Source organism: Chrysochloris asiatica, unplaced genomic scaffold, assembly GCF_000296735.1.
Source record: "Chrysochloris asiatica unplaced genomic scaffold, ChrAsi1.0 scaffold00112, whole genome shotgun sequence".
Classification (NCBI taxonomy): Eukaryota; Metazoa; Chordata; class Mammalia; order Afrosoricida; family Chrysochloridae; genus Chrysochloris; species Chrysochloris asiatica.
This window is the reverse complement of record NW_006408630.1, coordinates 8,200,518-8,224,081: the sequence shown is the minus strand read 5'-3', so window position 1 is coordinate 8,224,081 and position 23,564 is coordinate 8,200,518. Positions and strand designations below refer to the sequence as shown.

Genomic DNA, 23,564 nt, shown 5'->3' with positions numbered 1-23,564 from the left:
ACACTCTTAAACTAAACTCTGAATAGGTCAAATATTTTACACAAATTTCCATAAGGGAAAGCTGGACCATAATAATGTAGTTTAATCAATAATCAAAACTGTGCTTTATTACAGACTTTCAGTTTCAGCTGTCTGATGCCTTTGAACTAACCTGTATCACTTCTGCTGTCAATTAAAGAACAAATAACAATAATCATTGCTGCTATTGATTAGCTGTCACAGTTGTGTCAGTCATTAGGCTAATGAATTTATATCTTTAATCCTCAAAAGCATGCAGTTTTTCATGAATAGGAATACTTACCATTGTATACATTTTTTCATGACTAGGAAGACTTAACATCAACATTGTGAAAATGCCAATACTATACAAAGCAATCTATACATATAAATATAATGCAATCCCAGTCCAGATCCCAACACCAGTCTTTAAAGAGATGGAAAAAAATGATCACAAACTTGATATGGAAAAGAAAGAGACCTCTGATAAGCAAAGTACTACTTAAGAAGAACAAAATTGAAAGCATCTCACTCCTGAACTCAAAATTTACTACATGGCCACAGTGGTCAAAACAGCCTAGATACTGGTATAATGAAAGATACACAGATCGGTGGAACAGAAATGAGAACCCAGAAATGAATCCTTTTGTCAACTGATCCTTGACAAAACACATTAAATGGGGAAAATATAATCTCTTCAACAAATGGTGTTGGCAAAATTGGAAGTCTTTTTGAAGAAGAATGAAACAATACTAACATCTCACACTATACACAAAACCAACTCAACCTGTATTAATGACCTAAATGGAAATCCTGAACTATAAAGATCATCAGTGAAATAAACAAGGACAAACCTAGGGGCTTGTACTAGAGTACATGGCATAAATATACTATAAAACATGGCATAAAATACACAAGCACTAGAAAACAAAAATAGATGACTGGGACCTCTTATAAATCAGACTCTTATGTATATCAAAAGATTTAGCCAAAAGAGTAAAGAGGGAGCCACAGACTGGGCAAACATTTTTGCAATGACATATCAGACAAGGGACTAATAGTTAAAATCTATAGAAAACCACAATGCCTCCAAGAGAACAAACATCCCAATTGAAAAATGGGCATAGGCCATGAATAGATTCTTTATCAAGGAAGACATTCAGGCAGCCAACTAACATATTGAGAAATGTTCACTATCATCAACCACTTGTTGTTAAGTGTTGTTGAGTCAATTCTGACTCATAGCTACCCTGTATAGGGTTTCCAAGGAACAGCTGGTGAGCTTGAACCACTGACCTTGCAGTTCAAACTGACTTGCAGTCCAATGCATTAACCTACAGTACCACACCATTTGTTGTTGTTGTTAGGTGTCATCGAGTTGGTACTGATTCATAGCGACCTTATGCACAACAGAATGAAACACTGTCCAGTCCTGGGCCAACCTCACAATTGTTGTCACATATGAGCCCATTGATGCTGCCACTTTGCCAATCCATCTTGTTGGGGGGCTTCCTCTTTTTCTCTGACCCTCCACCCTACCAAACATGATATCCTTCTCCAGTGACTGGTCCCTGCTGACAATATGTCTGAAGAATGAGAAACTAAGTTTGGCCATCCTGGCCTCCAAGGAGCACTCTGGCTGCACTTCTTCCAACACAGATCTGTTGGTTCTTTTGTCAGCCCATGGCACTTGGAATATTCTCCTCCAACATCATAACTCAAAAGCGTCAATTCTTCTATGGTCTTTATTTGTTGTTGTTGTTAAGTGCCATCGAGTGGGGTCCGACCCATGGTGACCCTGTACAGGGTTTCCGAGGGTGTAAATCTTTACGGGAGTAGAAAGCCTCATCTTTCTCCCGCGGAGCGACTGGTAGTTTCGAACCGCTGACCTTAAGGTTTGCAGCCCGATTCGTAACCACTACGCTACCAGAGCTCCTTTATTAGAGAGGTGCAAATCAAAACAAGAAGATCTCATCTCATACCAGCATTAATAGCAAAGTTCACAAAAACAAAATAACAAATGCTAGAGGGGGTGTTGAAAAACTGAGACACTCCTACATTGCTGGCGGGATCTTAAAATGGTCAACCACTGTGAAAAATGGTATGGCAATTCCTTAGAAAGCTGGAAATAGAAATACCTTATGACTCAGCAATCCCTTTACTTGGTATATATTCACAAGAAATAAAAGCCAGGACATATGCACACCAATGTTCATCACAGCACTATTCATAGAGCAAAAAGCTGGAGATATTTTAAGTGCCCACCATTGGAAGAATGGATAAGTAAACTTTGATATAACCACACAATGGAATACTATTCAACACTGAAGAATAGTGCTGAATCTGTGAAACACCTCATAACACAGATGAACCTTGAGCACATAATAGTGAATGAAACTATTTAATCAGTAAAGGACAATACTGTGTGTGACCATTATTGTAAAAACTTAAGAAAAAGTTTTCATATTAAAAGACATATTTTTTTTGACAGTTGTCAGGAGTGGGAAGGAGGAGAGAGGAACTAACTGGCTAGACACATGTTAGTTCCATGATGGGTAGGGCAATATACAAGAAGAGGGAGGGTGGCAGAAAAATGATGAAGATAGGTGAAGACGCAGGGAGGTTGCATGGGCTAAAGGTGACAAAGGTAAATAGTGATATATACACAACCTTGGAACAGTGGATTGAGACATAGGCTGAATGGGTAAGGGAGGAAGAGGGGGAAACACATGTATTTATATACCCCACAAATATGAGTTTCAAAGAGGATTATTTGTGCACAGCTATGAATGTGGTAGAGCATACAGCAGGAAAAAAAGCACAAAAACTTCCTGTTGTTGTAGGTTCCAACTCATAGCAACCCTGTATAGGGTTTCCAAGGAGCAGCTGGTGATTTTGAACCACTGACCTTGGGTTCAAAATGACCTTGCGGTCTAGTTCTTTATCCCACAGCACCACACCAGGTAAACTTCCTAGATATTATCAAACATCTTAAAGCAATGAGATGATAAGCCTGGGGTCTCAGTGGGTCTAACATAGTCCACAAAGACCATGTTCTACATTCTACTTTGGTGAGCAGGGTCTGGGATCTTGAAAGCTTATGAGTGCAGCTGTTGGTCTCTCCACTGGTGAGGAAGAAAGAAGCGTGATAAGAATCGAAAAGACTTGGAATCTATTAGCCCAGTGTATTAAGGGTACATGTGAGTCCACGACTCTGAGACCAGAACTAAACCATGCCCCCGCTACCACACCAACTGCTCTGAAAGGGTCCCGGATAGAGTATGTGAATATGTGAAACAAAACACAAATTAAAAACAAACAAAAAGGCAGGTTTACTGGTCTGAATGAGACTGGAGAAACCGGAGACCGGCCCTCCACCACCCTTCAGGTCTGGAAAGGAACGCACCCAACACTAGTAAGGTATGCTCACTTTGGAATGCTCAGTAATTCAAAATCAAAGTTGAGAAGGGATGGGAAGGTGGGTGAAATGCAAATAGGAACCACGCAGGAGACAGCAAGATAAATGTTGTTGAATGGAGGGAATTGTAATCAGTGAAATGAAACGAAGTGTATGATTTGTTGAGTGTAAAGCTGATTATCTTCATACTGTAATATTGTCTGTAAATCTTCATACAAGACACAATAAAAAGTTAAACAACAAAAAAGTAAGCATTTTTTTTACTCCCATTTTCCAGACAAGCAAATTGAGACTTGGTTACATCAGTCACCAGTTGGTGGCAGAGCAGAGGTTGAAATTCGAGTCTGATTCTAATGCTCTCACACCACGATAACCGGAACATAAATGAATCGGATAAAAAGGATTTGGATTGTAATCCAAACGAGTAAAAAAGAAAACGAATTGGAGGAGGCGAGGGGTAAATTTAAAGACGATGCGAGAGAAAAATCGGATCCCAGGACATACGCCACCATTGCTAACCAGCCACAGGGCCGGGCAAGAAGCCCGGCGGGGGGCGCCCACAGCGGAAGTCGGGGGGCGCCTTCCGGATTTCGTAGCGGAAGTGGCTCGTCGGCATTGCGGTGTGGCTTTGGTGCGGCAAGTCTCTGTAAGGCTTGCGTTCATTGCAGGCCACGAGGTGCTTTTGAGCCCGTGTCCAGACGCGTGTGTAAGGCAAGATGTCGCATCCCTCCCCCCAAGCTAAACCTTCCAACCCCAGCAACCCCCGAGTCTTCTTTGATGTGGACATCGGAGGGGAACAAGGTGAGCAGAGTGCGAGGGTCGCGTGAGGACCCCCGAGAGGCGGTGGTTAACTGGGTTCTAGGGGCCCTTAAGGGTGAGGCGCGACTCGGCCGGGGGCTGCTCAGAGCAGCCTTCTGGAACAAGCTTGGGGATCCAGGGCAGAGTCGAACCAGCGCTCTTGTACGAATGTAGTCGGTCGTAGGGGAAGTTTCTGGAAATTTCTGCTTCGAAGTTTGTGGCGGTCTTTGCTCTTCTGTCTCGCCCCATTTGGTTGCATCACCTCGCTGCCTTGCGCCATAGAATTGCCATCTTATTTTATTTCTGCAGTGGGACAGTTCAGAAAGCCCCTGGAATATGCAAACGCATAGCGCTGGACTCTTAAATTCACTATATCTTCTGACACATGTAATAAATCAGTAGATGTCAGGTTATTTATAAATTAAAGCAAGTTGTTTGCGAATGTAGTTATTTTTTCCTTGTTACTGATTCTTAATGTACAGGTTCAGACGGGAATATTTTGGCAATGGAGAAATGAGCTCAGTGTAATATGTAGTTAGTTGCCTAAGTTACATAGCTCCTAAGTTTCTAAGAGCTTTTGAGTTTGGGCGTGCGTTGCCTGGTAACTCATGGGCTCTTGTTCTGGAACATATTAGCAATTCGAGCCAGGTCTTGTATGTTTGAATGGTGCACGCATGGGTCCATGAGGATTCAGGGACCCTGTGGGAGACCATGGATGGATACATACGTTTGTTTCAAATTAAATTAGATATGCAACATTTAATATTAAATTTGAGTATTACAAAAATAACCAAAAAATAAATTTGATGATTCATTAACAATCTCCATCACCATAATCGTTCCATTTGTTTGTTTTGCATACTGATAAGATTCCTTTTTTTTTTTATTTTAGTTGGTCGAATTGTCTTAGAGTTGTTTGCAGATATTGTGCCTAAAACTGCAGAAAATTTCCGTGCATTATGTACAGGAGAAAAAGGCATTGGACCCACAACTGGGAAACCTCTCCATTTCAAAGGATGCCCTTTCCATCGAAGTATGTGTAAATTGCCTGAATCTGATTATTGTTCCAAGTACATAGTCAAGTCCTGTTTGATAGGCGTTAAGAAAAGGAAGCATTAAGTAGAGCGTGAGGATTAAAAGTGCTCTTAGTTTCCAAGATGATGCTTTGAAATCTGAGGCAATATGACTCAATTTCATAAAGGTTGGGCTGTAAGAGGTGAAATTAATAAATGAAAGCTTGCTTATCATGTATTTTAGGGGTCGCTATTGACTCAACAAGGAGCTCTGGTAGCGTAGTGCTTACGAATCGGGCTGCGAACCTTAAGGTCAGCAGTTCGAAACTACCAGCTTCTCCGTGGGAGAAAGATGAGGCTTTCTGCTCCTGTAAAGATTTACAGCTTCGGAAACCCTGTACAGGGTTGCTATGAGTCTGAAGCGACTCCTCAGCACTTAACAATGACAACAAATTATGTATTTGGGAAAGGACACTAGGTTTATATGTAAAGAAACAAACTATCCTAGCTTCACCAGTCCTCTAACTCTTAATATTTTACATAAATTTGAGTAAAACAGAATCAGTATTTTTTTGTAAAATACTTAAAAAATATCTTCTAGTTATTAATTTGGAGTCCTAGTTCGGTTCTCTGGGATAAGCAGTGGACTGCTAATTACAAGGTTGGTGCTTCAGACCCTCCAGCGGCTCCTTGAAAACCTTGTTCAGGGTTGCTATGAGTTGGAACCAAGTCGACGGCACTTGAAAACATTTGCTAAAGAGATAATTGTAATTTATGTTATTAAATAGAATTAAAGTTGAGATATCTTGGGAGCATAGTTAAGAACTTTGCGCTTTGGAGTCTTAGTGACAATTGTATAGAGAAGGTGCCATGTGGACTAAATCTTGGAGGGTTAGTGGGAAATTTACAATAGGTCGGACTCAGATTGTGAAAAGCCTGAAGAGTTTGGAGTTGTGGGTATGGCTGGGGGAAAGAAACAGTGATAGGATTCAAGTTGGGTTTTAGAAGGCTGTTTGTAGTTCATATGCATTATTGACATTGCTGAAATCATTCATTTCTTATTCTCTAATAACTGTTTGCCTTTTTTGTAGTTATTAAGAAATTCATGATTCAGGGTGGAGACTTCTCAAATCAGAATGGGACAGGTGGAGAAAGTATTTATGGTGAAAAATTTGAAGATGAAAATTTCCATTATAAGGTAAAGTATATGATAATGGTATGTTTATTGCTGATACAAAGGTTGCTGATGTTGACTACTTGGGTTGAAAAGCCAATAAATGTCTCATGCTTACATTCTTTTCTAAAAGATATGTACATATTTTTAATATGGAACATTTACACCGAGTGGCGGTTTTATTTGGCTTAAATATTACAGTTATTTCAGTGTGACCCTGTTCTTATATGCTTCTGTTTAGCCATTGAATTTTTAAAAGTACAGGCAGTCCCCGGGTTACGAATGTCCAACTTAAAACAGATACCTCCTATTTGTCCTTTAATTCAAGGTTTTGAAATGGTTCTGTCATGGCTGATAAAGTGAAACAGACCTAAATTGTTACAATTTGGGTGACTCAAGAGACGGTAAACTGGAGCGGGAAAAATTACAGCTTGAAGGCCTGAAATGGGAGACTCTAGAGGCATAGTGAGTCCTTGAGGCTCCTGAAGTCTGAGAATAGATTATTGGCAGGCTGGCAGTGCAGTTGGCTGTCATTTTTGAGTGAATCATCACCATCTTTGAGCAAAGTAGAACTGTTGCAGCTATGCTTCCTGGTTGAAACCCTGCTTTATTGCTAAGTAAATTTGCCCAAATTTTGAATGAATGAACCAACTTCTACTCGCAACCAATTTTTCATGGTCACCTTCACTTGCTGCACATGCAGCTTTTAAGTCATTAAAAAGCCTTCCAGCCTTTTTTTTACACTGAAATAAGGTGAAATAAAGGACCAAACGCATCTGGTCAGATTAACCTACAAATTCTTACAAGACGTGGGAATGGATCTTGTTCATAATCTGGGTACTGCCTGTACAGCCACCATATGGCAAATTGTTTCCAGGAAAAATGTTCTCATTATGGTAAGGATGGTAACTTGTGCATCTTTATCCTTGAATTTGAAGAGCAACAAAATCACCGATAATATCCAGGATTTAAGGGGATTTGCAAACTAGCGGATATGGTTAATGTCCAAGCTCCTAAAGGACATTAATGGTGCCTGTGCCTTATCTACATTGTCCCAAGATGTAATCGGGGTATATTGCATCATTCAAGTTATAAGAATGGACATGTAAGTATAAAAAGTAAAGTGATATGTTTGGAATTGAGGAGTATGAACAAGGTAATTTGGGCAGTTTGCAAAGAAAGTATCATCAGTCTATCAAAAGTATTTATTGACAGTGACTATAATGCTCAGTGGAGTTCTGGTGTGGCGCTATAGGAAAAACACTGGATTGCTAACCACAAGGTCGGTGGTTTAAACCCACGAGCAGCTCCTTGGATACCTGTTCACAAGCTGTGAGTCAGAATCAACTTGACGGCATTTAACAACAATAATGCTCAAGATTGTCACTGGCACCAAAGGACTAATTGAAAAAAATGAAAAGCCTCAATAACAAGCAATTTCTCATTTTACTGGAGAGATAAGGTTAAATTACATGGGACCACTGGGGAATAACATAATAGTATGCAATAAGTGCTAAATTGATTGACCTTTCTGTATATACAGTAGGACAGAGTTGTTGTTAGTATCATCAAAATTATTAGGGAAGACACTGAGGAAAAATGGGTATTTAACCTGGGCCTTGCAAAGTAGCTGAGATTAGATTAGGCAGAGTATAGTTTGGTTTTTGTATGCATAATAAGAATTAAAGTATAGATGGAAGATTGAAGGAGAGATGTGGAAGAGAAGACAAATACAATGGGAAGCTGCGGAAATAATATTAGTATTTTAGGTAACGTGGGAAAAGCACTAAACCAAAGAAGCTACCAGAATGAAAACAACGAAGGAAATGTGATCAGGTTTATGAAAAGAGGCCTATAGAAAGGGCATGTGGTACTTTTACAAACTTGAAAGATGAAATAAGATTTAGATTGGAGGGGCAGAAACAATTTAGATAGACAAATTTAATATAATGCATGGACTAACAAAGAATAAATTTCAAAAGCCTGAGAGATAAAGTGGAAAGATGAATATAAATAGGATTTCACAGAACCTTTAAACACATTATGTCAAGGTAGAATTTTGAAGGGGCGATTCACTAGAGACTAGTCATAACATTTGGATTCTTTTTGAAATTAGGAAAATATCTACGTGAATGGCCTTTGTAAGTTCAGTATCCCATTACTATTCCCAGTTTACTTGATTGTAAAGGTAGAATCTTGGCGTAGGTCCATAAGTGAGCAAGACTGTTAGGTGGTATCCGAAGAAACATAAGAAGGGTAAAATATACAATTAGACCTCCTTAATCCCTCAGCATCGTTATCTTAGAAATGAAGTATGTGTATCTTTGTCTAGAAATTTAGAAATAACACCTCCCTTGACTATTGTTCATACAATTTTACTTGGTTTCATAAGTTTTTCTTCAAGTTTATGATGTGATTAAGGTACCCCATGTTCTGTGAGTTTATGGTTACAATTTATGGAAAGTAAAATTACCTTATGTTGTTGGGTGTAAATAATATTATTGTTCACTCTAAGTTTTATGTGAGTGGTTGTTTATTGAATGGTCAATTCAGACGTGTTCCTTTAACCTTGGTTTTCTTTTAATGATTTTTATTCTTGCAGCATGATCAGGAAGGTTTATTGAGCATGGCAAATGCTGGACCCAATACAAATGGTTCTCAGTTCTTTATCACAACAGTTCCAACTCCTCATTTGGATGGTAAACATGTGGTATTTGGCCAAGTCATTAAAGGCCTGGGCGTGGCAAGGATACTGGAAAATGTAGAAGTGAAAGGTGAAAACCCTGCCAAAGTAAGTAAAAAGATACAGTGAAATAAATATACTTACTATCTTATCCATTGTCTGAAGGAAATACTTGTATAAAAAGATTAGGTGACTTATGAGCTATTAAGAGAAAAAAAATGTTGGCTTTTAATAGAGCCTGGATATGTCACTTTTTTCTTTGATAGTGTTTTCAACAATGGGAAAGATTCGTTTTAAAGGAGACTTTAATTCTTATTTCAGCTTCAGTTTTGGTAATCCTTGACCAGTGGTTTAAGTCTTCCTATATTTGCAAATCTTTGAGTCAGTATATACAGTTGTATATTTATAGAAAGAGAAGAAGAAACTAGGAATTTTGTTTGTAGTCTGTCATTAACTAGTGGTTTAACCTAGATCTTTGTTTCTTAATTTCTCTTGCTCCTTTTCCTCATTCAGTATAAATTACTGAAGCGTTTATAGAGTATATTATTTCTAAAGATCCTTTATTAAATGTCTGAATCAAAATGACTATAACACCACCCAACTTAATTAATAAGGTTGTGATTAGGAGTTGGGAATTCAATTATTGGGGAGAGGTAGGCTGTCCCTTGCTCAGTGTATCAAGGGAACAGTATTAAACTGAAAGCACATGTCTCACCTAAAGAAAATTACATAGAAAATGATAAATTTTTTACTTACTCTATATCCACCAAGCTCTTGAATAGCAGTAAAATACTTTTGTAAATAATGACATCGTCATATCATTTGGAATATTTATAAAAGGGCATTATAATCCTTGTATATATAGCACTGCAGAATAAGCACTGGACTGGAGTCCTGGTGTGGCACTGTAGGGTAAGCATTGTCTGTAAAATCATTGTGAATTGCAAGGTTAGCAGTTCAAACTCACCAGCCACTCCTCAGAAACCTTATACAGGGTCGCTGTTAGATGGAACCGACTTGATGGCCCTTAAACAGCTTGACACAAGCGAGTTGACAGGTTGGCAGTCCATACCAATCCAAAGGCACCTCAGAAAACATGCCTAACAGTTTGCTTACAAAAGATCACAGTCTTAAAACCCTGTACAGCAAAGTTCTTTGCATATAGAGGGTGAGTCAGAATTGACCAGTGACAACTAATAGCATTGGAATTCAGTGACTGAGTCTCTTTACATAAATCTAGTTTTGGGAGTGACTTGAACATAATTTCTAACAGTATCGTTTTGTAAACTCAGACTATTTTTTATCTTTCAATAATGTGATAGTACACTTCTACAACTTAGGATTATTTTTACAGTTGTGCGTTATTGCAGAATGTGGAGAATTAAAAGAAGGAGAAGATTGGGGAATATTCCCAAAAGATGGTTCTGGTGACAGTCATCCAGATTTCCCTGAGGATGCGGATATAGATTTAAAAGATGTGAGTACCAGTACTTTCAGACTAGTCAAACTTTAGTCAATTAAAACTCTAAAAAAAATTCTTGTGTCAGTTTGTCCTAATGATAAAATCTAGCATAAAACCCACAAAAATCCAACATATTTGTATTCTTTGTTTTATATAGGTAGATAAAATTTTATTGGTAACAGAAGACTTAAAAAACATTGGGAATACTTTCTTTAAATCCCAGAACTGGGAGATGGCCATAAAGAAATATGCAAAAGTTTTAAGGTAATAAAATATTTTTAATGTCACTTTTAAGAATTTTTAGATTAAATTACAAACAATTGAAGTTGTCCATTGGAAAGTTTTTGGAAAATTACTTGTAGTATAACCAGGTGTTTGGAAATAATTGTATTTCTTTTGTAGCTCCCAACTTATTTTAAAGAAAAAAATTCCAAATTTAGAAAAGTTGAATGACATGAATACTCATATAATTTGTACATATGCTCGCTAATATTTATCTTTTATAGACCATTTCAAAAGGAAGTTGGCAGATACCATAACTCTTTACTCCTAAATATTTCAGCATGTATTTCCTAAGGACCAGCAATGTTCTAATATCCTCCATTTCACTATAACACCTCTAAAATAAATAGCACTTATAGAATATTATATATTATGCAGTGAATATTCACATTTCCTCATTTGTTTCACTTAAACAACATACCAAAAAACCAACCCAGTATCCAAACTGGGACATTATCTTAGGTCACTTGTAGCATCTTTTCAGTTTTCTTCTAAACATTAACATAAACATGATATAAATTCATGATGTTAACATTTTGGTTAACTTCAGGTCAGTTATTGTGTAGAAACACCATTTGTTTGCTCTAGATTGAGGCTAGATATTTTGTCAGGACTTGAGTGGGCGATGTTGTAAATTCCTGCTGACTATCTGAAAGGTACACATTTGGTTTATTTTGAGTTCTGGCACTGTGTTAAAGTGCTGTCATCTGGATGTTTATTAATAAATAGTCCATGAGGTGGTATTGTGAGATTGTGTAAATATCTAGGCCACAGCAACTTTTCATCAAATGGTTTTAACAACATTCACAATCCTTGCCTGAATCAGCTATCATATTGATGATTACAGAACTGTAATTTTTCTAGTCTTTTCCTTCTACAGTTATCTGGCATTCTTCTGTTTGAAAGATTCCCTTTTCTCTCTTTTATTATCACTATAATCTGTGGAGCTCAGTTCTATTGAGTAACATGCGTAGATGTTTCCTAATTCAATCTGTTAAATTATTTTTTATGGTGCTCAGATTTGCCCAGTAGAACACCCCCTTCCCTTCCCCCCAAGTCTGGCCCCTATATTCTTTTTACATGTTCCAATTCATCTGTATGCATTTGCTTGTTTCTGATACAAGATGGTCTAGGCTTGTATTTATCCTTGCGTCCAGTTCTGGTATTAGCAGTTTCTCCAGGGAGCCGTGATCTTTTTTAATGGGAGATAGACATTAGAAATGGAATTTTGGGGGCCAAATGTTTCTTTGGGGCTCTTTATGTAGATACAGCTGGGAACTACACTAGTTAGGTCTGCTAACATAATTCAGAAAATCAGCAGTAGAGTCCTTTATGTTTCCCCATTCCATTCCCTTCTCATGGTGAGAACCCTAGTTACAAACATAATTATATTGAAATGCCTGAATAGAAATGTATTGTTGTTTTTGTGTAATTACCATTAGATTAGGAATTGCTCTTAAATTGGCCTCTTGGAATGCTTTTGAAAAACAAAAAGAAAAATGTTATAAAGTAAAACATGTATGTAAAAAAAATATTGTAATCATTAAGAATATTAATAGCATTTAATGTTTTCATGTCAGAAATTATATACCTTTGACATAGTTGAGAAAGCAGTCTTATTTATATGGTATACATACTACTTTTGTTAATACTTTTTACAGGTATGTGGAAGGATCAAAGGCTGTTATTGAGAAAGCAGATAGATCTAAGCTACAACCTGTAGCTTTAAGTTGTGTGCTGAATATTGGTGCTTGTAAACTAAAGATGTCCAATTGGCAGGGAGCAGTTGACAGCTGCTTAAAGGTAAGTCCGTTTGCTGTTTGAACATGGAAGAGTTCAATTCTGACAATTTTAACAAAAGTCATTTTTATATACTTTGATATATCTTACTTCAGTAGAATTTAATGAGGCTAGATATTAAGTCATCTTGTTTCTAAATAATTTGAATCTTTATTCACAAAAATTCATTTTGCTTACAACATTGTGTCACTTTTATACCTGTGAAGATACTTTATTTCCTCCAAGCAGACAGATCAACTCATTTAATCACTTAACATATGAACATACTTATCAAGCACATACTACTTAAACCAGGAATGATTAAATGCATGGGTTGTAATGTGAGGCATTGTTTTTGAATAAACCTTGGCTGCTTGCTTTGTGATCTAATTTTTAGGGTTTCAATGCCTTTATCTATAAAATGAATATATTAATATCTGCCTCAAGGGACTGTAAGAATTACTTAAGGTGTTTTGCATAGAATTTAGCACATTTAAAGTACTTAATAAATATAGTCATTGTTATTTAAAAACAGATTTAGGCCTATAAGAAGCTTTAGGTTTAGCAGAGGAAGGAGTACATTTCAATATAGGGCATGAGGATTTGCATGGAAGAAGAATAAGTACTATTGAAAAGCACAGAAAAGTCATCTATCTAAATGTGGGACATACAGGAATACTAATTGATAATGCAAGGAAAAGTAACAGCATTACCCTCTTCAAACGGCAGTATGATCCTCTTCCTTATTGTATATTTTATTTGAAAAATATTCCAAACTAAGACCACTGGTAATATTTACATGTAATTGTCACTTTAACCTGTGTGTACATATATCAGCTAATCCAGAATAAGTAGAAATAAAATAAGATCCTAATTTAGTAGGGTGTGGGTGGAATAAGATAAGAATGGTTGCTATTGTTAAGTGCTGTCGAGTCAGTTACAAGTCAGCAACCCTGTAGATAGTGTTTCTGAAAAGCAGGTGATGAATTTGAACCACTGATTCTGCAGTCAGACCGACCTTGCAGTCTAGTGCTTATCTTAATAGCATCACACCCGGACTCCAAGAGAAGAATAAGTGTTAGTATATGGATCTCTTTTACCCTTTGTGAGACAGATAATTCCATATTCAGTAACACTTAAGTTTTGGCTTTTAATTAATAGATGCTATGCATATAAAATATACTATTTAAAAGATGTGTTAGGGAGAAACTTGCTATTAGTTAATTCATGCCCCTAAAAAAACCCTGGAATTAAAAATAAAAGTGTATATAAATTATTACTCGAAATGGTTTTCTTCATAAATACAAGAAGGCTTCAAAAACTTCATGGAAATTTTCCTTAGGAACTTTTTGAAGCCCCCTCGTACAGCTTATCAGTTAAGTGCCCACTCAGAAGACAGAAATCACACAGTAATTTGAACAGGAGAAGTTTAATATATGAAACTATAGCATAGGATTGTAAATATGGGGGATTGGCTAGTAAGGTACAGAATTCTAAAGGATATAGAACAGCAGTTAACGGTGTATTAAGTATGTGTATAATACATAAATCATATACTATTGGTAGGACTGTGGCAGCTCTTATAAGGAAGAGACCATCCTCCTCTGGGCTGAGATCAGGACCTCACTGGAAAAGGGCATGACTGTGACTCAGTTATGACAGAGAAGTTCTTTGAGGTGCCCCACCTATGGAACTTGCTGGCACCTCTTTGTAATGTAAGGAGGTTGTCACAGGGAGCTGCTATAAGCTGTTTGCCAAACTTCCTGCAGGAGCCTGCTGAGGGGAGCACACTGTTCTCTTCATTCAGTGGCCTCTACTGTTAGAACTTAACCAGGAGCCTGCTGAGGGGAGCTCACTGTTCTCTTCATTCAGTGGCCTCTACTGATAGAACTTAACACTGCCAATTGGCAAAGGAGAGATACTTGTAGGACCAAGGTCCATTACCATAGAGCAGTGAAGAGTAGATTTGGAGCTAACAGGCAATAAGTTAAGAAGTGGCACATTTAATACTGACAGCTTACATATAAATATTAATTTTACCATTTTTTATAGGCTCTTGAAATAGATCCATCAAATACCAAAGCACTATACCGCAGAGCTCAAGGGTGGCAGGGATTAAAAGAATACGATCAAGCACTGGTAAAATTTTGTTCTAAATTTTTTACTTTTAAAAAATAGCTTTTTATTTATCATACTCCTAATTGTTCTTACACACACACTGTCCCCCCCCACCACCCTTTTTTTTTTTTCCAATTAAAGGCTGATCTTAAGAAAGCTCAGGAGATAGCACCAAATGATAAAGGTAAGTTGGCAGTTTTTGTAGTGAAAGTTTATTTCCTTTTAGGTATTTATCTGCACGGATCATTGTATCCTTTGTCACTTAGATACTGGTAAACTAATATTACAAAGATCATATAGCAGTGAACGGGACAGTTAAAATTCTTGTTCTGAAAGAATTTACTTTATACTTCCTCTCCAGGATGTGCTATTTTTTCTTACATCTGAGCTCTGTTGCACTATGTTACTGTTATTTGAGACCTGGTTATGCTTACTATAATCCTAGGTGAAGACTCAGCACTGAAAGATACAGTATTCATGGTGAATTTAAGGTCTGGAATGATTCCTTGAGCCGAATGTGGCCATAAGAAAGAATCTGCAGCAGGACTTAACCTTTTTAATTCTAATCTAGTGTATTAGCTAACGGTATTTAATGCAGAGTGTTAGGCATCTATGACAAAAATAAACCGGCTTTTCAGTTACGCCATGTATTAATAGTGACGCTAAATATACATGTCAAAAAAGATCTTTGGTCTTTTGTGGCTAAAGTGAAACCAGAGGCACTTTCTGCCTTAGCAAGCAAAGAGATATGGCCTATCTCTGTAATTGAGGTCTCTCACTTGATTGTTAAAAGTGCTGTTCAGTTGGTTCAGGCTCATAGTGACCTTGTATAGGCTTTTTTGTGGAGCTTCTAGGAAGTTTGAACTTCTGACTTTGTGGTTAGCAGTCCAGTGCTTATCCTACAGCAACTCCTTCATTACTTTATGGGGAAGGAAAATTGGAGTTATCAAAGGGAGTTAACTATAATGTTAAAATTAGTTGATCACATGAAAAAAAAATTCTGATAACTTGTATTTTTATTTTACAGCTATCCAGGCAGAATTGCTGAAAGTCAAACAAAAGATAAAGGCACAAAAAGATAAAGAGAAGGCAGCTTATGCAAAAATGTTTGCTTAATAATTCAATTTTCATAAATATGCATTGATTGCATAAATGCAATAAGAAAATTTAAGAGTGTTTATGATCCCTAATGTGTTTTTGTTCTTTGCAATAAGAAAATTTAAGAGTTTATGATCCCTAATGTGTTTTTGTTCTTTTACGCTTTAGTTTCCCATTGGTTGTAACTTAGGAATCTTGATGTGGCCTCACTTTTAATAAAACAGTGTTACAAAGTACATTTGAAGTTGATCTTCACAAACACTTATCCTGTTACTAAAACATCATCTTGATGAATAAAGGAAAGCTGAACTTTTAATATGACAGTGAAAGCTGTTCAAGCCAGAGTTCCATGGGACACCTTGCTTTTCCCTGTCTTGTAAGGGGTGCAGTCACCACTTCCTGTTGCTTTGTTGAGTGGGAAATTCTGTATTTTTGGCATATCATGTGTCCATGTAAACAGTACACCCATGAGTATAGCACACAGTATATGCTTAGGAAATTAACTGCATGAGAGGATTGTGTGGTTTATAAAAACTTACCAGCATGGTTTGTGTGTAAAGTATAAGGTATTGGAGGGTTTCTTCTCTGACAGATTTCCACCGTTTCTGGCTCTTTTGCAGGTTTTGTTGTATTTTTTTCCCTCAGATCTGTGATACATATCTCTGGCTGGTTTGTGCTGGTGTTTTATACTTATTAGACAATACACATATCTGTTCATCAAAAATTGCCTCAGTGGTCTAGAATATGGGCTGGCAAACTTGTTACGTAAAGGACTGAATAGTACATATTTTAGGCCTTTTGTGGACTAGTCAAAATACTCAATTCTGCAGTTGTAACTTATAGGCAATATGTAAACCAATGGGTGTGGCTGTATTCTAATAAAGTTTGTTCATAAGAAAAGTTGTGGGCTAGATGTTGACACCTCTTCTAGAATATGTAAATTCATTTGTATACTTGACTGGCTGGTAAAATGTACATTTAGGTCAATAATGTTTTACTGTTGGGTCTAAATTGCTAAAATGAAGTTAAGTAGACACTACATCAGGTTTTAAGAAATTTTCATAATTCTTACGGGAAAATTTTTGGTATCGTATGAAATTTTTATTTGTTTTGTGAACATTCTGATCAATATATATACTGTAATATGATATTTTGACACTTGTGAGCCTTTAAATGTTTTAAAGTTAGCTGGGTATACAGTTTAAAAGAAACTGAACTATCAAATGCACTTGGAAATGAAGTAAGTTGTACTTTACATTCCATTGTAAGCAGGTCCTCCACCACCTTCGGGTACTACCCAGTTAATATTCTGACTTGGATCTTTAATATCACATGTTTTGCAATGCACACAGTTCTGAGCATTTATCTGTAACCGAAATCCATCACCCTGTTCCAAAGGAACATACTCGTAAACTCCTGTGAAGTAAAAAGACATAGTTGAAGTACATACCTAACTTTTCTAACTTTAAAATTCAATAGTAGAAATTGTAATCCCAGAAATGGTAAACACAGAATCCTTAAAAGTTGTTTTCTGAATGTTTACTTATAAAACATATTACTAGGATCTTTTATGCTTTTACTATTAGTATAAATCATGCTATGCCAGAGTTACAGCAGTATTCGGCTGAGTTAGTCTTATTAACTAGATAACTGATCAGGCATGTTTGAAAAATATGTGTGTTAGGTGCCATCGAGTCAGTTCTGACTCAGCAAGCCTATGCACAACAGCGATATACTGCCTGGTCTTTGCTATATTTTGAGCCTGTTGCTGGATCCATGGTCAGTCTATCTCTTTGAAGGCCTTGCTTTTTTTTTTTTTTTTCTTCGCTGACCCTCCATGTACAATTATGTATGGTAAGTTGTTTTCAACTCGTAGCTACACTCTTAGGTTCTCTGGGGAGTTTGAACCACCAGTGACCTTGTGGTCCAGTGCATTAACCCACAGTGGGATTCAAAAAAGTTCATGATACAATTCCACATGAGAAGCATACTGTGTGTGTATATAAAATGCCAATGAATTGGTTCCAATTGATAGCAACCCTGGAGCAGCTGGTGACTTGAATTGCTGACTTTGCACTTGTAGTTCAAACAATTTGTAATCCAGTGCTTGTCCTTCGGTGCCATACTGGGACTCACTTCACCTCATTATGTGTGTGTCCAGTTCTTAGACCCTCACAAGGAGTTTATAAAACATTGTGATGACATAATTTGTAAAAAAATCACATTTTCAATATCGTATAATCCACTTAGTTTTAGGATAGACAGGAAATACATTAATATTTAGGAACAGATTGAAATCACATTACTGACCTGCAGGGCAGAATCGCTGCTCGGGTCCATCATATATAGACAGATTTCTATTTACAGGTACACTGTCATCCTTGAGGGTTAAATGTGCTGGCTGGTCATGTTCATGATTAGTACCACTCAGAGCCACAGATGATAAGAGATCAAAGCTGATCTGTCCATCAGGTTTTGGATACTCAATAGGGGTGCAATCCTTGGCTGGCTTTAGCTGATTAGAGTCAAAACCTTTGACAGTTTGAGGAAGGTAGTTAAGAAAAATATAGCATTAATTTAAAAGTATAAAAATACTTAGACATAGTATACCAAAGAAGTACACAGTTTCTGTACACTGAATTTATAATTTAACAAGAAAATTTCCTAATAGTTTTCTCTGATTAAAAAAGAATCCAAAACATTAAAATAAGATAGGTCACAATTTCCATTAAAATGGATCCTATTCATGAATTTCTAATTATAGAAAGCAAGTGCTGTTGTGTCAGTGTGACTCATAACCACCCTGTATAGGGTTTCTGATGAGCAAGCAGCTGGTGAGCTTGAACCGCCGACCTTGCAGTTCAAATGGCTTTGCAGTCTGATGCACTCACCACACCATGAGTGCCACACCAGCACTCATAGAATTGTTGTGAAGTGCCGTTGAGTTGATTCTGATCCATAGCGACCGGTATAGGGTTTCTAAGGAGCCGCTGGTGAGCTCGAATACATACTCTTAAATTATGTTAAAAGTTACCTTTATGTTTTAGAGTCCATGGTTCCATTCCTCTAAATACCCAGTAAAATATTCCAGTGTAAATCATTCCTCCATATAAACCCAGGAATCCATGGCAGGATGGTCTTATATTTCTAACAGAATAAAGTTCTTTCCATATCCATGATTTCTTCAAATTTTCTTCATATTCAGTTACGTGGAGTCCTTTTATTAAAAACATGAAATGTTAAATATGGGATTATGTCAAGAAGTATAAAATACCCAGTAGTCAAGGTATTTTGCTATTGAAATATAAAGTGAATCTTAAATACACTTTTCAAAACAGGTGCTCATATAAGGTCACATTCAAGAATCCATGTATAAATCATCCAAAAAGAATCATTTGATAAACTAATCCTGCTGTTTGTCAATATATTTGATGTTTTATATGGTAGCATGGAAAATTAGTTTCAAAAGTCAGTGAAAATGACAATCTTCAGAAAAAGTTCATAGTACTTAAAAAAGGAAATGTTTACAGTTTACCAGTGACACTACTTCATACCTAAATATTCGTATACATATTTTATATTTATACTCTGAATCCTAGTGTGGTGCTGTGGGTTAAAACACTACTGCAAAGTCAGTTTGAACTGCAAGGTTCAAGCTTAGCAGCAAGCTCCTCTGAATCCTTATACAGGGTTGCTGTATTAGAACCGACTCAACAACACTTAACATTTTATACTTAATGGGACAAACTGGTTCTTCAATGCCTTTTCCATACTCTACTACTTAACTTGCCAGTCATTGTATCCTGTATTGGCTTCTACTCCCAGTTTCCTTACAGCTTATACTTTTCAGTGTTTATTTCATGACTCTTGGCTCTATTTCTATGTGGAACATGATACAGTGAGTAACCAACAAGCAAAGATACTTGGGAAGAAAAGGGAAAAAGTTCCACTACCCACCCATTACACTCTCGCCTTGTCCACTCTCTTCTCCGTGTGTGGTGTACTCTCTTGATTATTCTGTGCCATACCTGCTCCTCCCACACCCACAAAGAGATTTGAAGGTATAACTAGGTTTCATACTTCAATTAGAAGGACATTTGTTGTTTGGAATTCTAAGGAATAAGTTTTATCAAATACCAAGTTTCCATTATGTGCCAGGTATATAGAATTCATAGCAAAGTCCTTGCTCTAGGAATTCTGAGCAAAGTGGGAGGGATGATAAACTCAAATTATACAGTGTGCCAAAAGATGAAAAATAAACGGTGGGGACTGGAAGGGCTCTGCTATAATTTAAATGGTGTGGCCAAGGTCAAGCTACTATGAGAGAGATGAGCAAAGGTGATGTGAATAAGAAGCCATGTGCAAAGACCATGAGGTGGGAGTATGCAAGAGAATAAAGCAGAGGGTAGGATCTTTGGCTTTTACTTTGAGGAAAACAGAACCACGGGGCATGACTTTTTAAATTAAGGGTTTAAGTGGAACACTGGCTCTATAGGATAAGCATTGGACTGTTAACCACAAGGCTGCTGGTTTGAATCCACCTGCCACTCCATAGAAAGATGATGCTTTCTGCTCTGGTAAAGGTCTGCAGCCTCGGAAACCCTACACGAGGGTTACTACTGACTTGACAGCACTTTACAACAATAACACAAGGGGTTTAAGTATCTATTAAGGTATACGCTGGCTGTCCCCTACCACAGCAGAAAAGTCATATGCTTGTGCTTCCAAAGTCTGCTAAGGAATAGGTAACTTAGATTTTGCAGTTTGCAAAGATACTCTTATTTTTTCATGAAAACAAGTACTTGTGAGGTACTTATTTATATTACATATATGCAATGAAGTATATTTTAAATTTCAAAATATTTTCTAAAGTGGGACATCACTGGTATTCTATTTCATGTTACTAAAACAATTTAGCTGTAAAAATCTCTAATGGAGAAGAGGAACATGTTTAAGAAGTTGTCTTGCACAGCACACATCTTCGTACTTTGTATAAAAGGATGGGTATACATCTTTATGGTTTCAATTGAAACAGCCATAAAAAAGACCTTAAGACTTTTAATTGCATATGAGTCCAAGATATGAGGGGGCTTCAAAAAGTCTGCGAAACAATGGAATAGAAAGATCATGGACGTTTTCCTTAACTTTTTGGCGCCCCCTTGTACATTCTGTGAAATAGGTAGGACATTGTGCAAACACCATATCAGAACATGGGAGCCTGCTTCTGGTTGTCCTTGGCACCACTGCTGGAGCTGCTGGTGGAGAACAGATGGAAGTTGCAGTAGGAGTGCAGCATGAGAAAGCAAGTGAAGCATACTTGGCCTCACCCACCTAAACAGCAGGAGCAGCCCGGGTTCCTGCAGTTCCTGCCAGTCAGCCTGCCCAGCAAACAAAGCCCAAGAGCCATGAACTGTTCCTCACCAGCCTGTAGTCCACCTATGGTCCAGTCCTGCAAGAATCTGAGTTTGGGATCTTTAAAATCAGTAGGGGGGAAATAAAAGGAGAACTGCTTCCCCTCAAGAAAAATCGAACACTTATGGGACCATAGAAGTTGCCTGACAGACGTTTAACTGCATATAACCTGTATTTTAAGGTGCTCTGGTAGTGTAGTGGTTACAAATTGGGCTGCTAATCTCACGGTCAGCAGTTCAAAAATACCAGCTGTTCCGCGGGAGAAAGATGAGGCTTTCTGCTCCTGTGAAGATTTACAGCCTCAGAAACCCTGTATAGGGTCGCTCAGTTGGAACCGACTCCACAGCACACAATAACAACCACCTGTATTTTAATTTTCTATATAATTCATGTATTCTTAAACTGGATGATGCAAACAAACAGTTACGTGCTCAACTGAAAGGCTAGGGGTTCCAACTGACCCAGAGGCACTTTGGAAGATATAGTAATATGTTTCTGAAAGAACACAGCCTTGAAAATCTTACATTTTATTAAGTGCTGTTGAGTCAGTTCTGACTTGTAACGACCTGCACACAGGGATGTTGACAGAAACTAACAGTAAAACATATTTAAGTTGTGGCTGTTAAGTGCCATCGAGTTGGTTCCTACTCAATGACCCTGAATAGGACTGCCACTTTAAACTGCCAACCTTGCAGTAAGCAGTCCAGTGCTTACCTACAGCACCACACCAAAACGGCATAAATGCTTCTTTTAAAAGTCAAAGAAGAACATATTTTCTTTCCTATAAAGTACTTACCTATTGTCTTTGACTGGAGATTTTCACTGGTTAGTTGCTTAAAAATTGATTCTGCTGCCAAAATTCCACTTTTCATTGCTGTATGGGTACCTTTGATTTTGGGAACGTTCATGAAACCAGGACTACAACCAATCAGTAACCCACCAGGGAATGTCAGTTTTGGTATAGACTGAGGAAAGAAGGATTCAAAGTACATTTGTTAGCTGAAAATAAAACTTCTAAATTTCCTTTCAAAACTATAGGAAAAGTTGAAAAATAAACATGTGAAACAAATACATGAAAGGAATATAAAAGCTAAAGAAGCAAATGAGCAAGATTAATTTTGTTGTTGTTAAATCCAGGAGTTTTTTCCCCTGCCTAAGAATGAATCTATGGGTTGTTACTAAATTTCTATTAGGATTTCCCCTTGGAGTCCTGGTGTAGCGCTATAGGATAAACATGGGACTGCTAACAGAAAGGTTGGCTGTTCAAATCTACCAGCTGCTCCTTGGAAACCCTATACAAGGTCTCTATGAGTCAGACTGACTCAATGGCATTTAGTAACAATAATGATTAGGATTTCCTCTTAGAACTATTGAATAAAAAGCATTAAATCAAGATCACAGAATTGGGGGGGGGGTGTATCTAGAGTGATACTAGAGTCCAAAATGGTAGTTTCAGTCCTAAGATTAGGTTAAAAATACCGTGTGTCTTTGAAGTTCTGGGAGGATCCTATCTGGTGTGGGCAGTGTTACTGGCAGGTGAGCCTGTTAGAGAACTTCAAAGAAAAGCTGCACTGAAAAACTGATGTATTCTGGGTCATTCATTAAACTGAGGCAAGAAATAATTAGAAACCAACTCAGAAAGATAACTTTTGGTGTAGACTAAAGGAAGAGAAAAAAAAAAGTATTCAAAATAAACCAATAATCTAGCTAGTAGTTCAATTGTGCCCTTTGACACTCTTTGAGTTCTATACTTATATAATTATTTTCCTGAACCTATTTTTGACAGATCCCCAGTGAGATGGATTGGCAAAGTGGGCGCATTAATGGGCTCAAGTGTGGCAACAATTGTGAGGTTGGCCCAGGATCAGGCAGTTTCGTTCTGTTGTGCATAGTACGGTCGCTTTGAGTCATGGCACCTAACAACAACAACTTGTTCTTGATTTAACTAAGTAGATATATACCGTAAAACCTCTGAGAGTTTTTCTGCCTTTGACAAGGTGCAGTCTTACCACCTTTCTTTCACTCTTTATTGTTGTTGTTGTTGTTGTTAAGTGCCGTCGAGTCGGTTCCGACCATAGCGACCCTATACAGGGTTTCCGAGGGTGTAAATCCTTACGGGAGTAGAAAGCCTCATCTTTCTCCCACGGAGCGGCGTAGTTTCGAACCGCTGACCTTAAGGTTCGCAGCCCGATTCGTAACCACTACGCTACCAGAGCTCCTTATTAGTGCAAAGTATTTTAGTTTTCTTTCTCTGATAGTGTTTCAGCTGTCACAGGTCTCACTAAATATCAAGAGAATTAAAGTACTAAAAGCAAGAGTTGAATGCTTTG

The 23,564-nt window shown here is 37.5% G+C and overlaps 2 protein-coding genes across 2 annotated transcripts in view; one reads left to right on the top strand and one right to left on the bottom strand.

Annotated features, from left to right (window-relative positions):
* Positions 1–4,082: 4,082 nt before the first annotated feature.
* On the top strand, positions 4,083–15,840 carry PPID (peptidylprolyl isomerase D). The gene is made up of 10 exons (XM_006867922.1): positions 4,083–4,216; positions 5,106–5,246; positions 6,318–6,424; positions 9,003–9,191; positions 10,438–10,560; positions 10,703–10,809; positions 12,489–12,630; positions 14,659–14,745; positions 14,866–14,908; positions 15,752–15,840. The coding sequence occupies exons 1-10, from the start codon at positions 4,132–4,134 to the stop codon at positions 15,838–15,840; spliced, it is 1,113 nt and encodes a 370-aa protein (XP_006867984.1). The 5' UTR covers positions 4,083–4,131.
* Positions 15,841–17,065: 1,225 nt separating this feature from the next.
* Positions 17,066–23,564, bottom strand: part of ETFDH (electron-transferring-flavoprotein dehydrogenase) — a 66,197-nt gene continuing 59,698 nt past the window's right edge. The window contains exons 10-13 of the mRNA XM_006867921.1: positions 22,031–22,199; positions 18,857–19,039; positions 18,133–18,354; positions 17,066–17,238 (exon numbers count right to left, since the gene is read on the bottom strand). Coding sequence (XP_006867983.1) covers positions 17,075–17,238; positions 18,133–18,354; positions 18,857–19,039; positions 22,031–22,199 — 738 coding nt within the window. The 3' untranslated portion in view covers positions 17,066–17,074. The remainder of the gene's footprint in view (positions 17,239–18,132; positions 18,355–18,856; positions 19,040–22,030; positions 22,200–23,564) is intronic.

Excerpts from the sequence above, each read along its gene's own strand:
- PPID (XM_006867922.1), top strand. The coding sequence starts at position 4,132 with ATGTCGCATCCCTCCCCCCAAGCTAAACCTTCCAACCCCAGCAACCCC. Across the intron at positions 10,561-10,702 it reads CGGATATAGATTTAAAAGAT|GTAGATAAAATTTTATTGGT; the intron begins GTGAGTACCAGT and ends TGTTTTATATAG. Across the intron at positions 12,631-14,658 it reads CAGTTGACAGCTGCTTAAAG|GCTCTTGAAATAGATCCATC; the intron begins GTAAGTCCGTTT and ends CATTTTTTATAG.